This window comes from Sander vitreus, chromosome 4 (genome assembly GCF_031162955.1).
Source record: "Sander vitreus isolate 19-12246 chromosome 4, sanVit1, whole genome shotgun sequence".
Taxonomy (NCBI): Eukaryota; Metazoa; Chordata; class Actinopteri; order Perciformes; family Percidae; genus Sander; species Sander vitreus.
The window spans coordinates 11,500,946-11,516,742 of NC_135858.1; the positions used below are offsets into that span (position 1 = coordinate 11,500,946).

General features: G+C 40.4%; 3 protein-coding genes across 5 annotated transcripts; 2 read left to right on the top strand and 1 right to left on the bottom strand.

Annotated features, from left to right (window-relative positions):
* The first annotated feature begins 66 nt into the window (after nucleotides 1-66).
* LOC144516703 (acyl-coenzyme A thioesterase 2, mitochondrial-like) lies at nucleotides 67-7,068 on the top strand. Of its 3 annotated transcripts, none has more exons than XM_078248224.1 (11): nucleotides 67-144; nucleotides 2,918-3,127; nucleotides 3,308-3,407; nucleotides 3,974-4,164; nucleotides 4,262-4,437; nucleotides 4,558-4,674; nucleotides 4,823-4,908; nucleotides 5,225-5,318; nucleotides 5,424-5,504; nucleotides 5,773-5,908; nucleotides 6,074-7,065. In XM_078248224.1, the coding sequence occupies exons 2-11, from the start codon at nucleotides 3,055-3,057 to the stop codon at nucleotides 6,172-6,174; spliced, it is 1,155 nt and encodes a 384-aa protein (XP_078104350.1). In that variant the 5' UTR covers nucleotides 67-144; nucleotides 2,918-3,054; the 3' UTR covers nucleotides 6,175-7,065. The 3 variants fall into 3 exon arrangements, with proteins under 3 accessions (XP_078104350.1, XP_078104349.1, XP_078104347.1); XM_078248223.1 differs by lacking the exon at nucleotides 67-144 and adding an exon at nucleotides 2,166-2,590 and having other exon boundaries at nucleotides 4,558-4,590; nucleotides 6,074-7,068; XM_078248221.1 differs by lacking the exon at nucleotides 67-144 and adding an exon at nucleotides 2,166-2,590 and having other exon boundaries at nucleotides 6,074-7,066.
* Nucleotides 6,739-8,082, bottom strand: LOC144517463 (protein S100-B-like). Its single transcript, XM_078249592.1, has 3 exons — nucleotides 8,077-8,082; nucleotides 7,738-7,881; nucleotides 6,739-6,888 (listed from the first exon to the last, which is right to left on the bottom strand). The coding sequence occupies exons 1-3, from the start codon at nucleotides 8,080-8,082 to the stop codon at nucleotides 6,739-6,741; spliced, it is 300 nt and encodes a 99-aa protein (XP_078105718.1).
* A 2,575-nt stretch (nucleotides 8,083-10,657) lies between these two features.
* Nucleotides 10,658-15,782, top strand: inpp1 (inositol polyphosphate-1-phosphatase). Its single transcript, XM_078248228.1, has 6 exons — nucleotides 10,658-10,976; nucleotides 11,667-11,872; nucleotides 11,952-12,012; nucleotides 12,984-13,184; nucleotides 13,291-13,465; nucleotides 14,166-15,782. The coding sequence occupies exons 2-6, from the start codon at nucleotides 11,669-11,671 to the stop codon at nucleotides 14,656-14,658; spliced, it is 1,134 nt and encodes a 377-aa protein (XP_078104354.1). The 5' UTR covers nucleotides 10,658-10,976; nucleotides 11,667-11,668; the 3' UTR covers nucleotides 14,659-15,782.
* Nucleotides 15,783-15,797: the final 15 nt, after the last annotated feature.

Below are 15,797 nucleotides of genomic sequence, written 5' to 3' on the forward strand. Positions count from 1 at the left end.
ATTCAAATCCCCAAGGAAACCACGCACACTGCAGTGGCTTCAAATCGCGCTGCACCGCAATTTTCAGTCAACACCTGTTGGTACAGTAAATACTGACTACAGTGGAGCTGTTCGACTAATGTTACTGGATTAAAACACATTTCGGTCAGTATTTTGTATTATTGACCTATATCACAGAAATGTCTTGATATTTGTGTGTACTATAATGCCGTTGTTTTGTTTGACTCATATCTCCTTGTGTGTTTAACGTTAGTTTGACTCATCCTTCAGAAGCAATCTAGCTCACACACTGCAGCCGACGTGTCATCTGAACAGGCCTCGCAGCACTGTAACTAGCTAAGTTAGCTAGGTCTCGCAATGCGAGACTGAACAGCAGTAGGCCTGTCACACTATAGCCACATCTAAGTAGTTTTCAATACTTTGGTTACGTTACCGTGTTTTGTTAACCTGAATTATGTTGCTATATTAGCTTGCGAAGGAGCTATCCGTTGCTAACGCTAATGTATCTCAAAAAGCAGAAACGTTAGCTAACTACTGCCAAGATATGATTTCACTAGAGGCCAGAGCGGTGTTGCAAGACTTGTGTTGTCATGTGTTCACACTGTCTTACAATGAAACCATATCTTGGCAGTAACATTAGTTAGCTACTGCTTTTTGACATAAATTAGCTAGCTAACGTTAGCGTTAGCAATGGATAGCTACTTTGCAAGCCAATAAAATATAGCCTTGGCAAACAGAATTAAGGTTAATAAAACACGATAACTAGCTATGTAACCAGTATTAAAAACTTCTTAGAAGTGGCTGGATTGTGACATTTTAGTTGTGTTCGGATGAATATGTTGGATGCATAGCTGGACTTTATCCATGCTGGGCTAATGTTAGATTGCTTGGGAAGGATGACGTTAGTCACACACGGAGATATGTAATTCAAACAACGGTATTGTGATTAACATGTCTGTAATATACCGGTCGGTCAATAATATAAAAATACTGTAGATCAGTGCTTTCCAGCCCTTCTGGTCTGAGGTTCCCCCACAGCCCTGTCATATAAACTCACATACCTCGCCCTATCAATTCCCAATGTGTTCACACTATTTATCATATTAAAGTGAATATTCTTACATTTTCATGCAATTGAACTGGAAACATTTAGGTTGGTTTGGTCAGAATTTCTACTAACTAGACCTTTTACTTGAAGTGTGGTTAATGTTTCAAAAGTCATCCATTACTTTTAGCTAATCATTTCAACTGTTCGCTAAGTCAGTAGGCCACTTTTAGCTATTTCTTTTTACCATTGATTACTTCGCTATATGTTTTAACATATGTGTTGAGCTGTTTTAGCTGATATATTGTTTTAAATCAATCATAATTCAATTATTATTTTGATTAGTTAAGCTGCTCCACAATCTTTCCAAGTACCCACTAGCTACAGCAGAGATACCCCTTGCTGGGGCATCACTGGGTGCAGCGCGATTTGAAGCCACTGCAATGGGCGTGGTTTCCTTGGGGATTTGAATATTTTCTAAATATTTAGCTTTACACTTGGCGACACATTTAGATATAACATTTAGATATATATTTAAGATTTAGATTTAGATATAATATTTAGATATATATTTAACATTTAGATTTAGATATAACATTTAGATATATATTTAACATGTGAAATGTAAAATTATATAATTTGCTCGTGGAGCATGTTTTATTGCGCTCGCGAGATGACATACAGCTGACGCCATACAACGAACTTTGAGCACCAAGTTGACGTTTCATACTTAACGCTGTACATTTGTTGACTGGGAAGAAGAACCTTAATTATTTCACTAAATAGGCATGTTCATGAATTGTTTTTTACCTCTAAAGTTACTCAATTATTGTTTATAGAGTTAGACAGTTATTCAATTATAGACAGAAAGACCTTATGGTCAGAGCTCATGTGAGTATGATAACAATACGACAGCTCATAAAAATGACGAAACCATGCATCGGTGTACACAGGAACCTTGCTTGTTTGCATCGTGCTGTGGGTAAGAATAATGTTCTTTATTGTGTTTTAAGGGTTACTGGAGAACCTGTGTTTGAGTTGACCAGTGACATTTACTTATTATTATCATTAGGCCATATATATGTAGGACCAGGTCTACTATTCGCTGCTTACATGAAGGTCTGATTGTGATGTATGTGAACGTCTGAGATCATTTACATTTCCCTAAACCCGCACAAAACATTTTCTAGAAATCATGCAAAAGTTATTTTTAGGATTAATATTTAGACTAAAGTGCTTGTCTAGAAAAGAATTCCTGCCATCTCGAACAAGGAGGTTTTCTGCATAATTTCTCGTCATGATTTTTATAAGTGAGCAGCTCAAAAATCTGTCGAGATATCTGTAGAATTTGATGGAACAAGTATAAGTTTAAGTTTCTAAACCAGGTATGTTTTTTTTTGCTTTTTTTACATTCTTGCTATTCTCTCATGAATTACTGCACTCAAGTCAGTGAAAACAATCTGGCACACGTGTCTCCTCATTGGCTAAAGTTATGTAAACATTTTTTTGTACATGCAGAAACATACAGTACAGCAGTAAAGGAGGGTGAGTACATGTCAAGTCAAGGTTGGCTATTAACCGTAGGGTTAGTGATTTGATTCCCAGCTCCTCCTGTCCACATGCTGACAATGAACCTATATTGCTCCTGATGGATGTGTATGTGGGCAATTATGTAAATTGCTGTGGTGTGGACAAAATTGTTTGTCAAATGCATGCAAATGTTAACATTTCTCCGCATCCAGGTCTGTTGGATCATTATCAGCCCTCTGATACTTGCATTGATTACAGCATTAAAATACACTATTATGTGCAATACCTCTTAGAGTTCGTTTGGAATACTTTAAAGGAGTATATTTTTTTTTCTACCTGTAGGTGGAGTTCGGTGGAAGAGCAGCTTTAGACAAGCCCCCGTATTAACAGCCGCTCCTGTTCGTGCCCTCATAGATGAACAAATCTGCATTAAAGGATCTTTCCTGCCCCCAGAGTGTCCCGTCACAGTGTGTGCACAAATGCAAAGTGATGATGGTGATCTATGGGAGGCATTTGCCCATTATAACACAAATGCAGATGGCACTGTCAACTGTGAGTCACACTGAGTTTAGCAGTACAGTATATTGCATGTTGGATTATATGTAATTCTTTTAGAATTACCACAAATGTAATGTGTTAACTTGTTCATTTTCAAATTATTGTAACCACTTAGGCTTTAATGCAGGCAGTTGGTAATCTTCTCCCATCTCTGCCTTTCTGTCTCCTCAATAGTGACCAAGGATCATTCAGTTGGAGGTTCATATTTGGGCTGTGAGCTGATGGGACTCTTCTGGGGACTGCAGCCGGCTCCTGGTGCAAGAGAAGGTTTGAGGCAGGTGATGAGAAGAGAACAAGCTCACTAAGAGCTTAAGAAAAACATAATTTGTGGCATCAAACCCATGTCTTATACACTTGTTTCAAATCCCAACAGCTCTACATGAATCCTATTAATAATGGAGCCTTGCAGTTGTTCAGGCAGGGCACAGTGGTCATTTTAAAGTCATATTTTCCACACACCTTCCAATAATATATGACCGCAACCTAACTCAAACAATTAGTTGGTCCATAAAAAACGGATGTGGCTCTTTGACCTTCCATGACCTTTCAGCAGTGAACTAGCTGCTACAACTACTGACTGCTTCCCACAAATGCAGCTGCCTCCTGCAATCACACCCATCTTAGAATTTAGGTTCATTCGAATAAAAGGGGAGATCAACTAAATATCAGCTCATGTCCATCTAATTATGTCTTATTTAAGTTTGTGTCATGGTCACAGAGACTTGTTCTTGAGTATTAAAGGAGAAGAGCCACACTGCCAAACTCAAATACTTGTAATTTTGCAATAAGTGGTAAATGGTTGATGAGAATTTCCTGACTGAAATGGATTCTTTCTTACAGGCTGAGGAAAAAAAACGTAGAGACTCCATACGTAATGCTCTTGTCCTTACTGGAGGGCCATGTTTCACCGAGTAAGAGGCAAAGCACTGAGCTGGCTGCAGTTATTACTGAGCGCTGGTACATGGCACCAGGCGTACGGAGGACAGAGATTCGTCAGGATGGAGTTGTGGGGACTTTGTTTTTACCGCCCGGTGAGTACAAGATTTGAAGCATTCACTCACAAATTTTAAGACTGCCGGTGACAGACTGTGTCCTCTGAACAGCACCTACTGTTCTGATTCCCTGCAGGACCAGGCCCATTCCCAGCCATGTTGGACCTGTGGGGAATGGGTGGAGGAATGGTAGAGTACCGCTCCGCCCTTTTAGCATCCAGGGGCTATGCTAGCTTGTCCCTTGCCTACATAGGGCACAAAGATTTGCCTGGCTCACCAACCCGTATCAATGTTGGGGATTCATATTTCGAAGTAAGATGAGATGCATTTCTTCTTTCTGCATCATGTATGCGTCGCACTTAAAAAAAAGCTCACATTTACTTTGATTATTTTGTAATTACCTAAAAATAGCCAATGTGTTTGTTTCAACAGTCAGCATTCCACCTACTCCAAGATCATCGTCAGGTGTGTGCCGACAGAATTGGGATCATAGGTCTCTCCTTTGGAGTCTACCTGACTCTTCGAATTGCCACTAAGGCTGTTGTCAAAGTATGTCTGAAAGGCCTTTCCCTGTCATCCATTCTTAATATACAGTTTGATCAATACATAGCTCAAAGCAATAAAAAGTTAATTATGACTTTTATTTAAGTTTGGTAAGTTTACATTGACTTTGAACAATTCATGTTCTTGCCTCCAGCCAGCCTGTTTGATTTGTGTCAATGGCCCAGTAGGAAGTACCGTCAAGTTCTCCGATCCAGATGGCAGGACTGAACACTTTGAAAGGTAAATGGTAATTTAAGACGCAAATTGTAAGATATTATTGTCAAGATATCACTGTGGGATTATTGCAGGAATCTATCTGATCTGATTTGGTGTAGTATCAAGTGTGATTCTTATGTCTATAGTACTAGTTTTAGTCTTAGGGCATTGTTCATTTAATTGCCTAATCGATTGAGATCTACTAAAATAGATTTTCTGGTATTTAACCCAGACTTTATGAATTTGAGAAGCAGAAAATGTGTATCACAGAGGTTGTTTTCAACAATTTCCCCAAAAATAACACAAGTTGTGATTTTCTCTGTTAACTTGTCCTTTGTAGTGACCAGAAGTATTGGACATATAATGATCAAGGCCACGTCAGTTTCAAAGAAGTCTCCTTGCCTGAAAACCTTTCGTCTGAGAGCAAAGTGAAGGTGAAGATTTGAAAGCCCCCCCTGAACCCTGAATCAAATCAATATCCATTATATTTTGTATCAATAAGAGAAACTCTTCTCCAGAATGACATCTTGTTTTTGCAGATAGAGCGCCTCACTTGTCCATTAATGTACATAGTGGGTGAAGATGACCTGAGCGCTTCAAGTATGGAGACCGCAAATGTGGTAAACTGTCTGTAATTTTTTTCAGTATTACAAATCATTGATGTTGGAAAGCATTTAAAAGTAGTCCTTGATAAATAGTCAGTGAAACCATATTGGATAGTCTTTTGTTATATGTGGTATTTGTTAAGTCAAACATTTGAGCAGTCACTTAAGGTGTAAATAAATGTATTCACTGTGAGATTCACTTTAATGCTCTTGTATACACCTTTTTATAGGCTCACTGTAAGGTAATTGGTTGTTGTTATAGTGCTGTGTTATTGGTCATCAGATTGAGGAGACCCTGAAGGCTGCAGGTAAATCCCAGTTGTTCACCTGTTTGTCGTACCCCGGTGCCGGTCACCTGATTGAACCGCCTTACACACCAAATTCAAGAGCTTCCCTGTGGAGCGTCAAACCACAAAAACGTGAGCGCTGTCCCAAAATTGCATTTTTCATTCAGCCAAATCCTTGTTCCAATTTTATACTTGTTGTAATTACATTTTTAATGTGAGACTGGTCATTGTAGAATAAGTAACTATTATGAAAAGTATTAATAATCGTGATGCTGCCCCATGTTGTTTCTCCTGCAGTGGTCACCCTGTGGGGGGGTCACCCCGCACCCCACGCTGCTGCCCAGGAAGATGCCTGGAAGAAGATCCTGGATTTCATGGAACGTAATCTGAGACGGTGAACTGTTGATTAAAAAAATGCAGGTCTGAAGGTGCCGCTCTGCAGTTGTACGATTTAGTCTTCCGGTGGACCACCATGGGACCTATTTCAGAAACAATTACAGTATGTACGGTAGTGAATGGGGAGAGACAAATAATTTTTTTATCCCGTCTTAATTGAGCCATGGATTACACATATGATGTTCATCAGTTTAAAAGATAATTTTGCAAGTCAATAAAGTCTCCATTTGTCAAAAAACTGTTGAAGTATAAGACTGTGAAAATACGTAATAAGAAAGCTACGATACCGTGTGTTTTGTACTGGGATGTAACATTACTCACACAAGCAGCGGAGCTCGGCCGATAAAAAGATGCTGGATAAAAAACATCAGGGAAGATAATGTTACATGTGTTATGGAACATAGCTAAGCTAGCTAGGATTTGGTCCGCCATCCAATTTGGTCTAAATCTTCTCAGATAACTTGTTTATGTACACAAATCAATCAGCCCCATTTTAAAAAAAATCAGACACTCTGTTTCTGTGATCCTCAGATGTTTACTAAGTAATAAGTAGCTATACATGCTAACTAATCATGGTAGTTTGGGATGAAGAGTTCACTGCATGCTGAGGTAACCATGGCGACGAGGGTGATGAACTCTTTGAAGTCAATCTCCAGGTCTCCGTTCTGGTCAAGGTCTGCAACGAGCTTATCCAGAGTTTCATTCTCTTGAATTTTCTGTTCAGCAGGAAAATTGAATGAAAGGCAATTTAATTTATTTAGCAAGACTAGAAGTATATAGCTACAGCAGTGACACCATACGGTCAACATGCTCATTACACAGCAGAATCCAAAATTGTTGAATGGAATTAAACTTTTGTCCTGAAGCTGGTGATACAATAATGTTGTTTGTTAATCCTCTGTTCATTTGTCATATTTTAGACTAAGCTGGTCAGCACAGCAGAAACTGTAACGTGTACATGTTATGTTAGCTTTAAGCTCGGTAAGTATCTGAGGCTTAACCTATAATAACACATCATAATGTATTAGTTACTTTATATTTTCTATTATTAATCTGAATCTGCAAAGTAACTAAAGCTAACAAATAAATATAGTGGAGTGAAAAGTAAAATATTAGCCTCCAAAATGTAGTGAAGTAGATGTATTAAGTAGCAGAAAATGAGAATACTTAACTAAAGTACAAGTACCTCAAAATCTTTGTGTGGGCACTGCGTTTAGATAAATGGTGTTCGGATAGCCCCCGTGGGACCAGTGCAGGGAGCTTCCGGCAGAGCAGCCGAGGTCTGTGCACTGGCGCTTACAAGGGAATCCAAACACCGTTTATCTAAACACACTGCCCACACACAGATGACACAGAGCTAGATTTTAATCAGCAAAATATCTCTTTAAGCACAGTACTTGAGTAAATGTGGCCTACTTAGCTACATTCTGAGAACTCAACGTAGATGTGAAAATTACACGTTAGTTAAGAGTCTATTATCTTTAAGGGGTTTTTACAAGCATTATACAACTTACAGACGCTGCCATAAACATGCCAATTTTTACACTTTTACTTCCATAACTTACAATTATGAATTGACTCATTTCATTGTTAATAAGATCTTTAAGCTCTGCTTTCTTCAGCTTGCACTTGTGACCCGAGTATTTGTGGAAAACTTTGATAATAGTGACCATGCCCTCCTCCAGGTCTGACATATTCTTCTTTGAGGCCTGCAACAAACAATTTAAATCAAATCCCAATACACAATCATGTTTTACCCCCACCGGACCTATGTATTTTTTTTATGAAATACATTGTAACACGATGCATCCACTTAACTTATAACATAGTTATTATCATCTAGGATTATTTGAAATGTATACAAATAAAAACATTTACTCATTGAAACATTTAGTCTTTCTTACCTCCATTTGAAGAAACTCCTCTGTGTTGTAAGGATCCTACCGCTGATGGCTTGTGTCGACTGCCTCACCCAGTTTACTGTGAACACTAAAGTATTGATCAACCAGAGGGGGGGGGGTTCTCATCTGCTAAGCATTATGTAATGCACGACTAATGGATATCAGTGGTCAGAGCCATTTCTGCCAAAAATTTGACATTTGTTTCCCTACGATAAGTCACACCCTTCTATTTTCTGGGAACTTTGGCTTTCTGATATTACACATAGAGAAGAGCCATGGCAACTGCTCATGTATGTATAGAGCAGAGGCAAGAGGGAAAAATAATGTATCCTTCGGTGAAAGACAACAGGAGTTCTAAGAGTGCAAGGGCAAATGGGGAAAAGGAACTGTCCAAATACACGGTCCACAATGTCCACAAACAACAATATTCCAGTTTACATTTTATACAATAATCCTGATCTATTGCATTCAGTAGCAGTGTACTAGACTACTGAATACAATAAATCAGCTGTTTGAATGTATTGATGCAATTTAAATTAAAAAGACGTGAATAAATATGTTTGCATTGTCTGCTCACATGCATGATAAGTTAAGTGTCCCACTTTACCAACAAAAGCAAAAACTTACACTTAGATGACAGATGGAGTTTATGTCGATATAAGTCGTTTAGTCTAAAGATACAGGTGCTGGTCATATAATTAGAATATCATGAAGAAGTTGATTTATTTCAGTAATTCCATTAAAAAAGTGAAACTTGTATAATGTATACATTCATTCCACACATACTGATATATTTCAAGTGTTTATTTCTTTTAATTGTGATGATTATAACTGACAACTAACGAAAACCCCAAATTCAGCATCTCAGAAAATTAGAATATTACTTAAGACCAATACAAAAATAGGATTTTTAGAAATGTTGGCCAACTGAAAAGTATGAACATGAAAAGTATGAGCATGTACAGCACTCAATACTTAGTTGGGGCTCCTTTTGCCTGAATTACTGCAGCAATGCGGCGTGGCATGGAGTCGATCAGGCTGTGTCACTGCTCAGGTGTTAGGAGAGCCCAGGTTGCTCTGATAGTGGCCTTCAGCTCTTCTGCATTGTTGGGTCTGGAGCATCGCATCATCCTCTTCACAATACCTCATAGATTTTCTGAAGGGTTAAGGTCAGGCCAGTTTGCTGGCCAATTAAGAACAGGGATACCATGGTCCTTAAACCAGGTACTGGTAGCTTTGGCACTGTGTGCAGGTGCCAAGTCCTGTTGGAAAATGAAATCTGCATCTCCATAAAGTTGGTCAGCAGCAGGAAGCATGAAGTGCTCTAAAACTTCCTGGTAGACGGCTGCGTTGACCCTGGACCTCAGAAAACACAGTGGACCAAGACCAGCAGATGACATGGCACCCCCAAACCATCACTGACTGTGGAAACTTTACACTGGACTTGAAGCAACGTGGATTCTGTGTCTCTCCTCTCTTCCTCCAGACTCTGGGACCTTGATTTCCAAAGGAAATACAACATTTACTTTCATCAGAGAACATAACTTTGGACCACTCAGCAGCAGTCCAGTCCTTTTTGTCTTTAGCCCAGGCGAGACGCTTCTGACGCTGTGTCTTGTTCAAGAGTGGCTTGACACAAGGAATGCGACAGCTGAAACCCATGTCTTGCTTACGTTTGTGCCTGGTGGTTCTTGAAGCTCTGACTCCAGCAGCAGTCCACTCTTTGTGAATCTCCCCCACATTTTTTGAATGGGTTTTGTTTCACAATCCTCTCCAGGGTGCGGTTATCCCTATTGCTTGTACACTTTTTTTCTACCACATCTTTTTCCTTCCCTTCGCCTCTCTATTAATGTGCTTGGACACAGAGCTCTGTGAACAGCCAGCCTCTTTAGCAATGACCTTTGGTGTCTTGCCCTCCTTGAACAAGGTGTCAATGGTCGTCTTTTGGTCTTCCCCATGATTGTGTAGCCTACAGAACTAGACTGAGAGACCATTTAAAGGCCTTTGCAGGTGTTATGAGTTAATTAGCTGATTAGAGTGTGGCACCAGGTGTCTTCAATATTGAACCTTGTCACAATATTCTAATTTTCTGAGATACTGAATTTGGGGTTTTCATTAGTTGTCAGTTCTAATCATCAAAAGTAAAAGAAATAAACACTTGAAATATATCAGTCTGTATGGAATGAATGTATACATTATACAAGTTTCACTTTTTGAATGGAATTACTGAAATAAATCAACTTTTTCATGATATTCTAATTATATGACCAGCACCTGTATATTTGACGCCATGGGTGTGGTGTGAGTGACGTCATTGCTACTGGACCTGGCGTGTGCAGCTAGATGCTAGATCGGATCCGTTCGACGTCAAAGGCCGTGCCTCGTGGCCCGCCTTATTCTGCCTTATTTTGCATCTAATTGGCTTACTCTGTTATTCTTACCCTAACCAATCCATAAACTATATCGACCATTCTATCAGATCCTATTTAGGATCTACCCGCAGTCGTACGTTATTGACAATTATTTCCTGACTCGGAAGCTTGAATTTCACATTTGTATATGAACGCACCGCGGCTACATTTCCTGTTTTCTACGCCTTTGAAATGTTTTCCGTGCACTCTCTGATTGCGCTTCTGGCTTCACCTTTTGATTGTTGTCCTTAATGAGAAGACCGTTCGCCCTTCCTTCGAGAGGAAACTCGCACTGACGTAGCTAGCTAAAGAAACCACAGCAGACAGACCCCAGTGTTAACTAGGCGCGTTAATACCGCTGTTTTACAGAATCTCTCACATTCCTTTCACCTAAATTATCTGCGTTTGATTGACTGTAGGGCAGACAGGAAAACACAGCTACCGAGAGCTACAGACGAGAGGAAAATTAAACGGTGTGAAACCTGGGCTTTGGTAAGGTTTTAATCATTTCACAGTGTTTTTTTTCCTCTGCCGTTTTAAATGCCTTTGCTACATTATCTTTATCTTACCTCATAATTGCTAAGCTAAACCCTAGAAAATATTTTCACTGGGATGTCGAGAGCAGTAATATAGTTAGCTGACTGGAGTAATGTTGGGTGCAGTTACAAGTCAAAACAACTAAATTGACAAAAAAATGTGAGGCCTTTTTTTTCCATCTCCAGAGAACATATTGCTACTGTATTATTTCTCTGACATTACTAATAGCCCTTAACAGTGTTTAGGTAGCACTCAGTAGTCACTTTCTACACACCGTATTGTGCTTTTTTGTATTTTTTTTCTCCCAGTATTTTTACTTTAAGAGGATGTACATTTTTGTTATTAAGTTCTCTATACTTACTAAATAATTATTTGGAAATTGGGATTACTGAAGTGTTTTTGGAGAGGATGTGAGCTGCATATCTGTTAGGCATATGACTTCAGCAGAGCTGGTTTAAATCACATGCAAAGACCTGAAGCCCCTTTCCTCCCTCACACACTTTTTTCATAAATGCCCTGTTTTCATTTTGAGGCTATAATTAGCTCGGTATGTGCAAGTGTGACCTGCTTCCTCTCTTTCTCTCTCAAACACACAGTTTATGTCTCTACGTTGACTAAACCCTGTCATCTTTTCCTTCTGTTCAGGCATGGCTGATCTGCTGAGGCTGCTGCTCCGGGTGGCTGAGAAAGCAGCCAATGTGGCTCGGGTCTGCAGGCAGGAGGCTCCCCTCTTTCAGCTCCTGGTACAAGAGAAGACCGGAGATGACAAGAACAAGAAGTTTGTTCAGGACTTCAAGACGCTTGCGGACGTAGTGATCCAGGAGATGATCCGGCATGATGTTGGTGCTCAGGTACAAGAAGTCTGGACTAAAGTATGGACTGTCGGAATCAACTGGAGTTGAATTGTAACCATGTCTGTTCTTTTCTCAGTTCCCTGAGATGGCTAGCTACATTCATGGAGAGGAGTCCAACAAGTTTGAAAATGGGCTTGGTAATGATTTGATATTGCACTTAACACACTACATGTTTATGTTCTCTTGTTAACTTTGAATTTTAATGACTTTAAGGTTAAAGCAGTTTGTCCAAATCACTGTTTTTTTTGGACAGATTAGGATTCTATTCAAGAAAAATCCCCAGATGGTTAAATGGTCTAGCATGTGTTAAGGGTCAGTTAGGGTCATGCAATGGAATATTATCAATCTAGAACTGATTCCTTCTGCTCCTGCAACAGTTTTCTGCAAAGGCTCTTAAGCAACTTTAATATTTCTTTCGAAAACACTATAAGAAATGTAAAATGGAAGTCATACATCTCAGTGTTGAAGCTGTGTGGCAACAATATTGGATTATCAACTGGGCAAAATGGGCACCTGCCCTGAGTCCCAGGGCATGTCAGTTGGACTTTGGTCTTTGGTGTTACATCGTTCTTCAATTAGTTGATATTAGGGCTGCAACTAACTATTAACTAACGACCCGAAGTTTTTTATTTTTTTTGGCTTCTGACAGGAAATGACCTCTAATCTAAACCATGTGCTTCATACTGACTTTTAGGCATTTACAGCAAAGTTTTGGGATGCAGCTGAGCGCTGAAGAGTGAGTGAAACTGAAACAGAGAACCTGGTAATTACTAAAATAAGCTGGTGATTGTTTATCAGTTCAAAATATGATATACGATTAAGTGCTGTATTATAATAATAATAATAATAATAATACAAAAAATCACTCAGCCTTCTTATTGGTGGACTAAATACTAGAAGGACTAAAAATACACTCGACTTAATGATCTGCCCTTGAACCTCACAGCGACTGAAACATATTTCATCTAAAATAATCAGAACAAAAGGCCAACACATTAATGTGTCACTGTCCAAATATTTAAGCTCACCGCACATTGCACTGTGTAAATATTTAAAGTAATTTGTCGTAAAGTAATCAAATGAAACCTCGCCGACTCTGTGTCGACAGGAGAGAGCGTGACGGTCACAGTGTGCGGCACAGAGAAGGAGACCGCGGCGCTGCTGGCCACGGTGCTGGACGGTGATCACACAGCAGCGTCTCTGCTGGCTCGAGCCATCCACCAAGACCCAGCAACCATCGACGCCAACACAGACGGTCTGACGGTGCCCCTCAGCCTCTCTGAGCTTGGCATTTGGATCGACCCCATAGGTGAACGGCTTGCTGTTTTCCTGTGTGATGCAGTAAATTTATCCAGAAAACACTGCGGAAAGTGGAGCCTCACTGAGAACTGTTTGTCTCTTGTTTTTCATTGAAGATGCCACCAGCCAGTACATAGAGGGCCGAGAGGAGGTGCTGGAGGAGGGCCACCTGTCTCCTTCAGGTCTGCACTGTGCTTTGGTCCTAATCGGGGTTTATCTCCGGAGCACAGGCGAGCCCGTCATGGGTGTCATCAACCAGCCGTTCAACTACAAAGATCCAGCAGGTGGAGGGTAAGATGGAAAACAAAATCTGCAATGTGTCCTCTTCTAGAATGTTTTGTCCTCTCCATTTACAAACACGAGGGGGCAAAATATTAGAAATACACGCGGACAAGTCACACAAGTCTTTTGTGTATCTGTACTGTATGTACCTTTCACATTCTCTGTCTTCATCTCTAGATCTCTTGTTCTTTGCCTCACAAGGCCACAACTCATATTGTGAGCGCAGTTTTTTCCAGTTTGAACCTGACCAGATACTCCGACTACATGTCCAATCAATCAGAAAACTGTGGGGCGTGTTTAGATGATAAGGTGACTTACTATCTAATGAAACTCCTGAACTTTGTGAAGAACTATGTAACAAAGTATTATAAAAATTGATTGCATGGCCAGCTTTTACCCTTAAGGCAGCTACAATCAATATTTCTATAATAACAAAGTATCAAATGACAATATGAAAGGAGTTGCTTGTAGTGATGAACATGCAGAGAATTATCACCTGAATGAATCTGCAGCTCCCTTCGGCTTTACGGCGCTTTATAGTGACTTTCAGCTTATTGTTTAGCTGTCCAGTCCGTAACTTTAGTGCTTTGGTTCACTCTCGGATGCAGCAGGCAGCTCTACCTGCTTTGCACCGAATGGCAGACAGACACATGGCGACTAGCATTTAGTAAAGTATTCTGAACCTGCCACTAATTATTTGCGTTCACAGCTGGAAGGGGAAGCATTTCTGGGGGGTGTCCTGTGGGGGCATCAATGCCAGCTCAGTGCCCCGGCCCAAAGATGCACCTGGAGGGGGACTGTCTGTGGTGCTGAGCTCCAATGAGAAGCAGGTGGTAAAGGAAGCCCTGACCTCCCTGTGCAGCCCTGACAAGCTGATGTACGCCTCCGGAGCCGGCTACAAGATCCTGTGTGTCATTCAGGGCCTGGCGGATGTTTACGTCCTCTCAGAGGGCAGCACCTTTAAGTGGGACTCCTGCGCTCCTCACGCCCTGCTCCGAGCCCTCGGAGGGGGAGTGGTCGACCTGACTAAGTGTCTACAGCCCAGCCCTGGAGCACAGGATCAGCACACAGAACTGACCTATCACCAGCCGTACCCTGGAGGTAGAGGAGCAGACCGCTGGGCTAACCATGGCGGCCTGGTTGCTTATCGAGACTGTTCTCAGCTTCGCAGCATCATCGCTCCTCTGAAAGGCAAGCTGTAGTTGAAAGAGCAGTGGATGTAATCAGCACGAGCTGAAGCAATTATTGTTGCATATGCGCATATTCATGTTTTCTATATTAGTAGAGAGAAGGATGGGGGTACAGGATGAACTATTTTAAATATAAATAATGTCTTATTTTTAATCATATATTTGCAAGTGTATATTATGAGATGAACATCCGTTCTGGGCAAAATAATGTTTGGGGAAAAGAGTTTATGTTTTATGACAATTCAAACTATTGATGTGTCAGGGAGTGAAGGTCAAAGGGTGGAGTGACAGAAATAGTTTGGGAACCACTGATCTACGTACATCATACCAGATGTGTGGGACTTGTCACATGGGACAATGCGATACACAGCAGAAAGTTCCGACAATCACGAGAATGTTTCTCACTCAGTTGCACTGTTAACTTGTATGAGGGACAAGCAGTACAGCTGTGAAGATTCAATATTTCCTCCTCGCAGCTAAAAAAAAAAGTAAGCATTATTTGGGAATTTTGTTGAGCTCAGGCCTGATAAGTACTTATTAAACATAGCTAAGCTGTGTAACAGTTTGTCTACATGTTGCATGACGAACGGTCATGAAGGAACAGTGCTCACTGCTGGACAGCTAAGGACTGAGCACTGCCAGAGAAAAGGTAATGTGGCATCACAAGACTGCTTCTGACTGATCGGATTGGACTTAAGCAGTCTAAATTGCAGTTATAAGCAATATTACAAATTTTCCACCCTACCTAACCTGTAAAAGATTACAAGTTAAATGAGACTCAAATCAAGCCGTGTCCAGGAATCTGCACCTCTCTGAAACAACTCCTTTTAAGGAGCAGAGGGATTGACGTGTCCTGTCCTCGCTCCATGCCATAACACCATTAGTTAACAAGGTCAGAGAATGGAAAAGCCATATGAGGTAAAACAGGGACGCAGAGCCCTTTTCAGTGTGGGTTTACAGCAAAATGAAATCTTGAAGGATGGGACCTATGCAGGCTAACATGCTCCTCTAAGGGACTGAAACAGATTCTCATTAAGATGTTTGTAATGACACATGTACCCTTACTTTCATTGTCACTGTATGTTTAAAATGGTATAACTTTGATATTCATTATTAAATGGCTGATAAATCCTTAATGTATGGGCCTACTG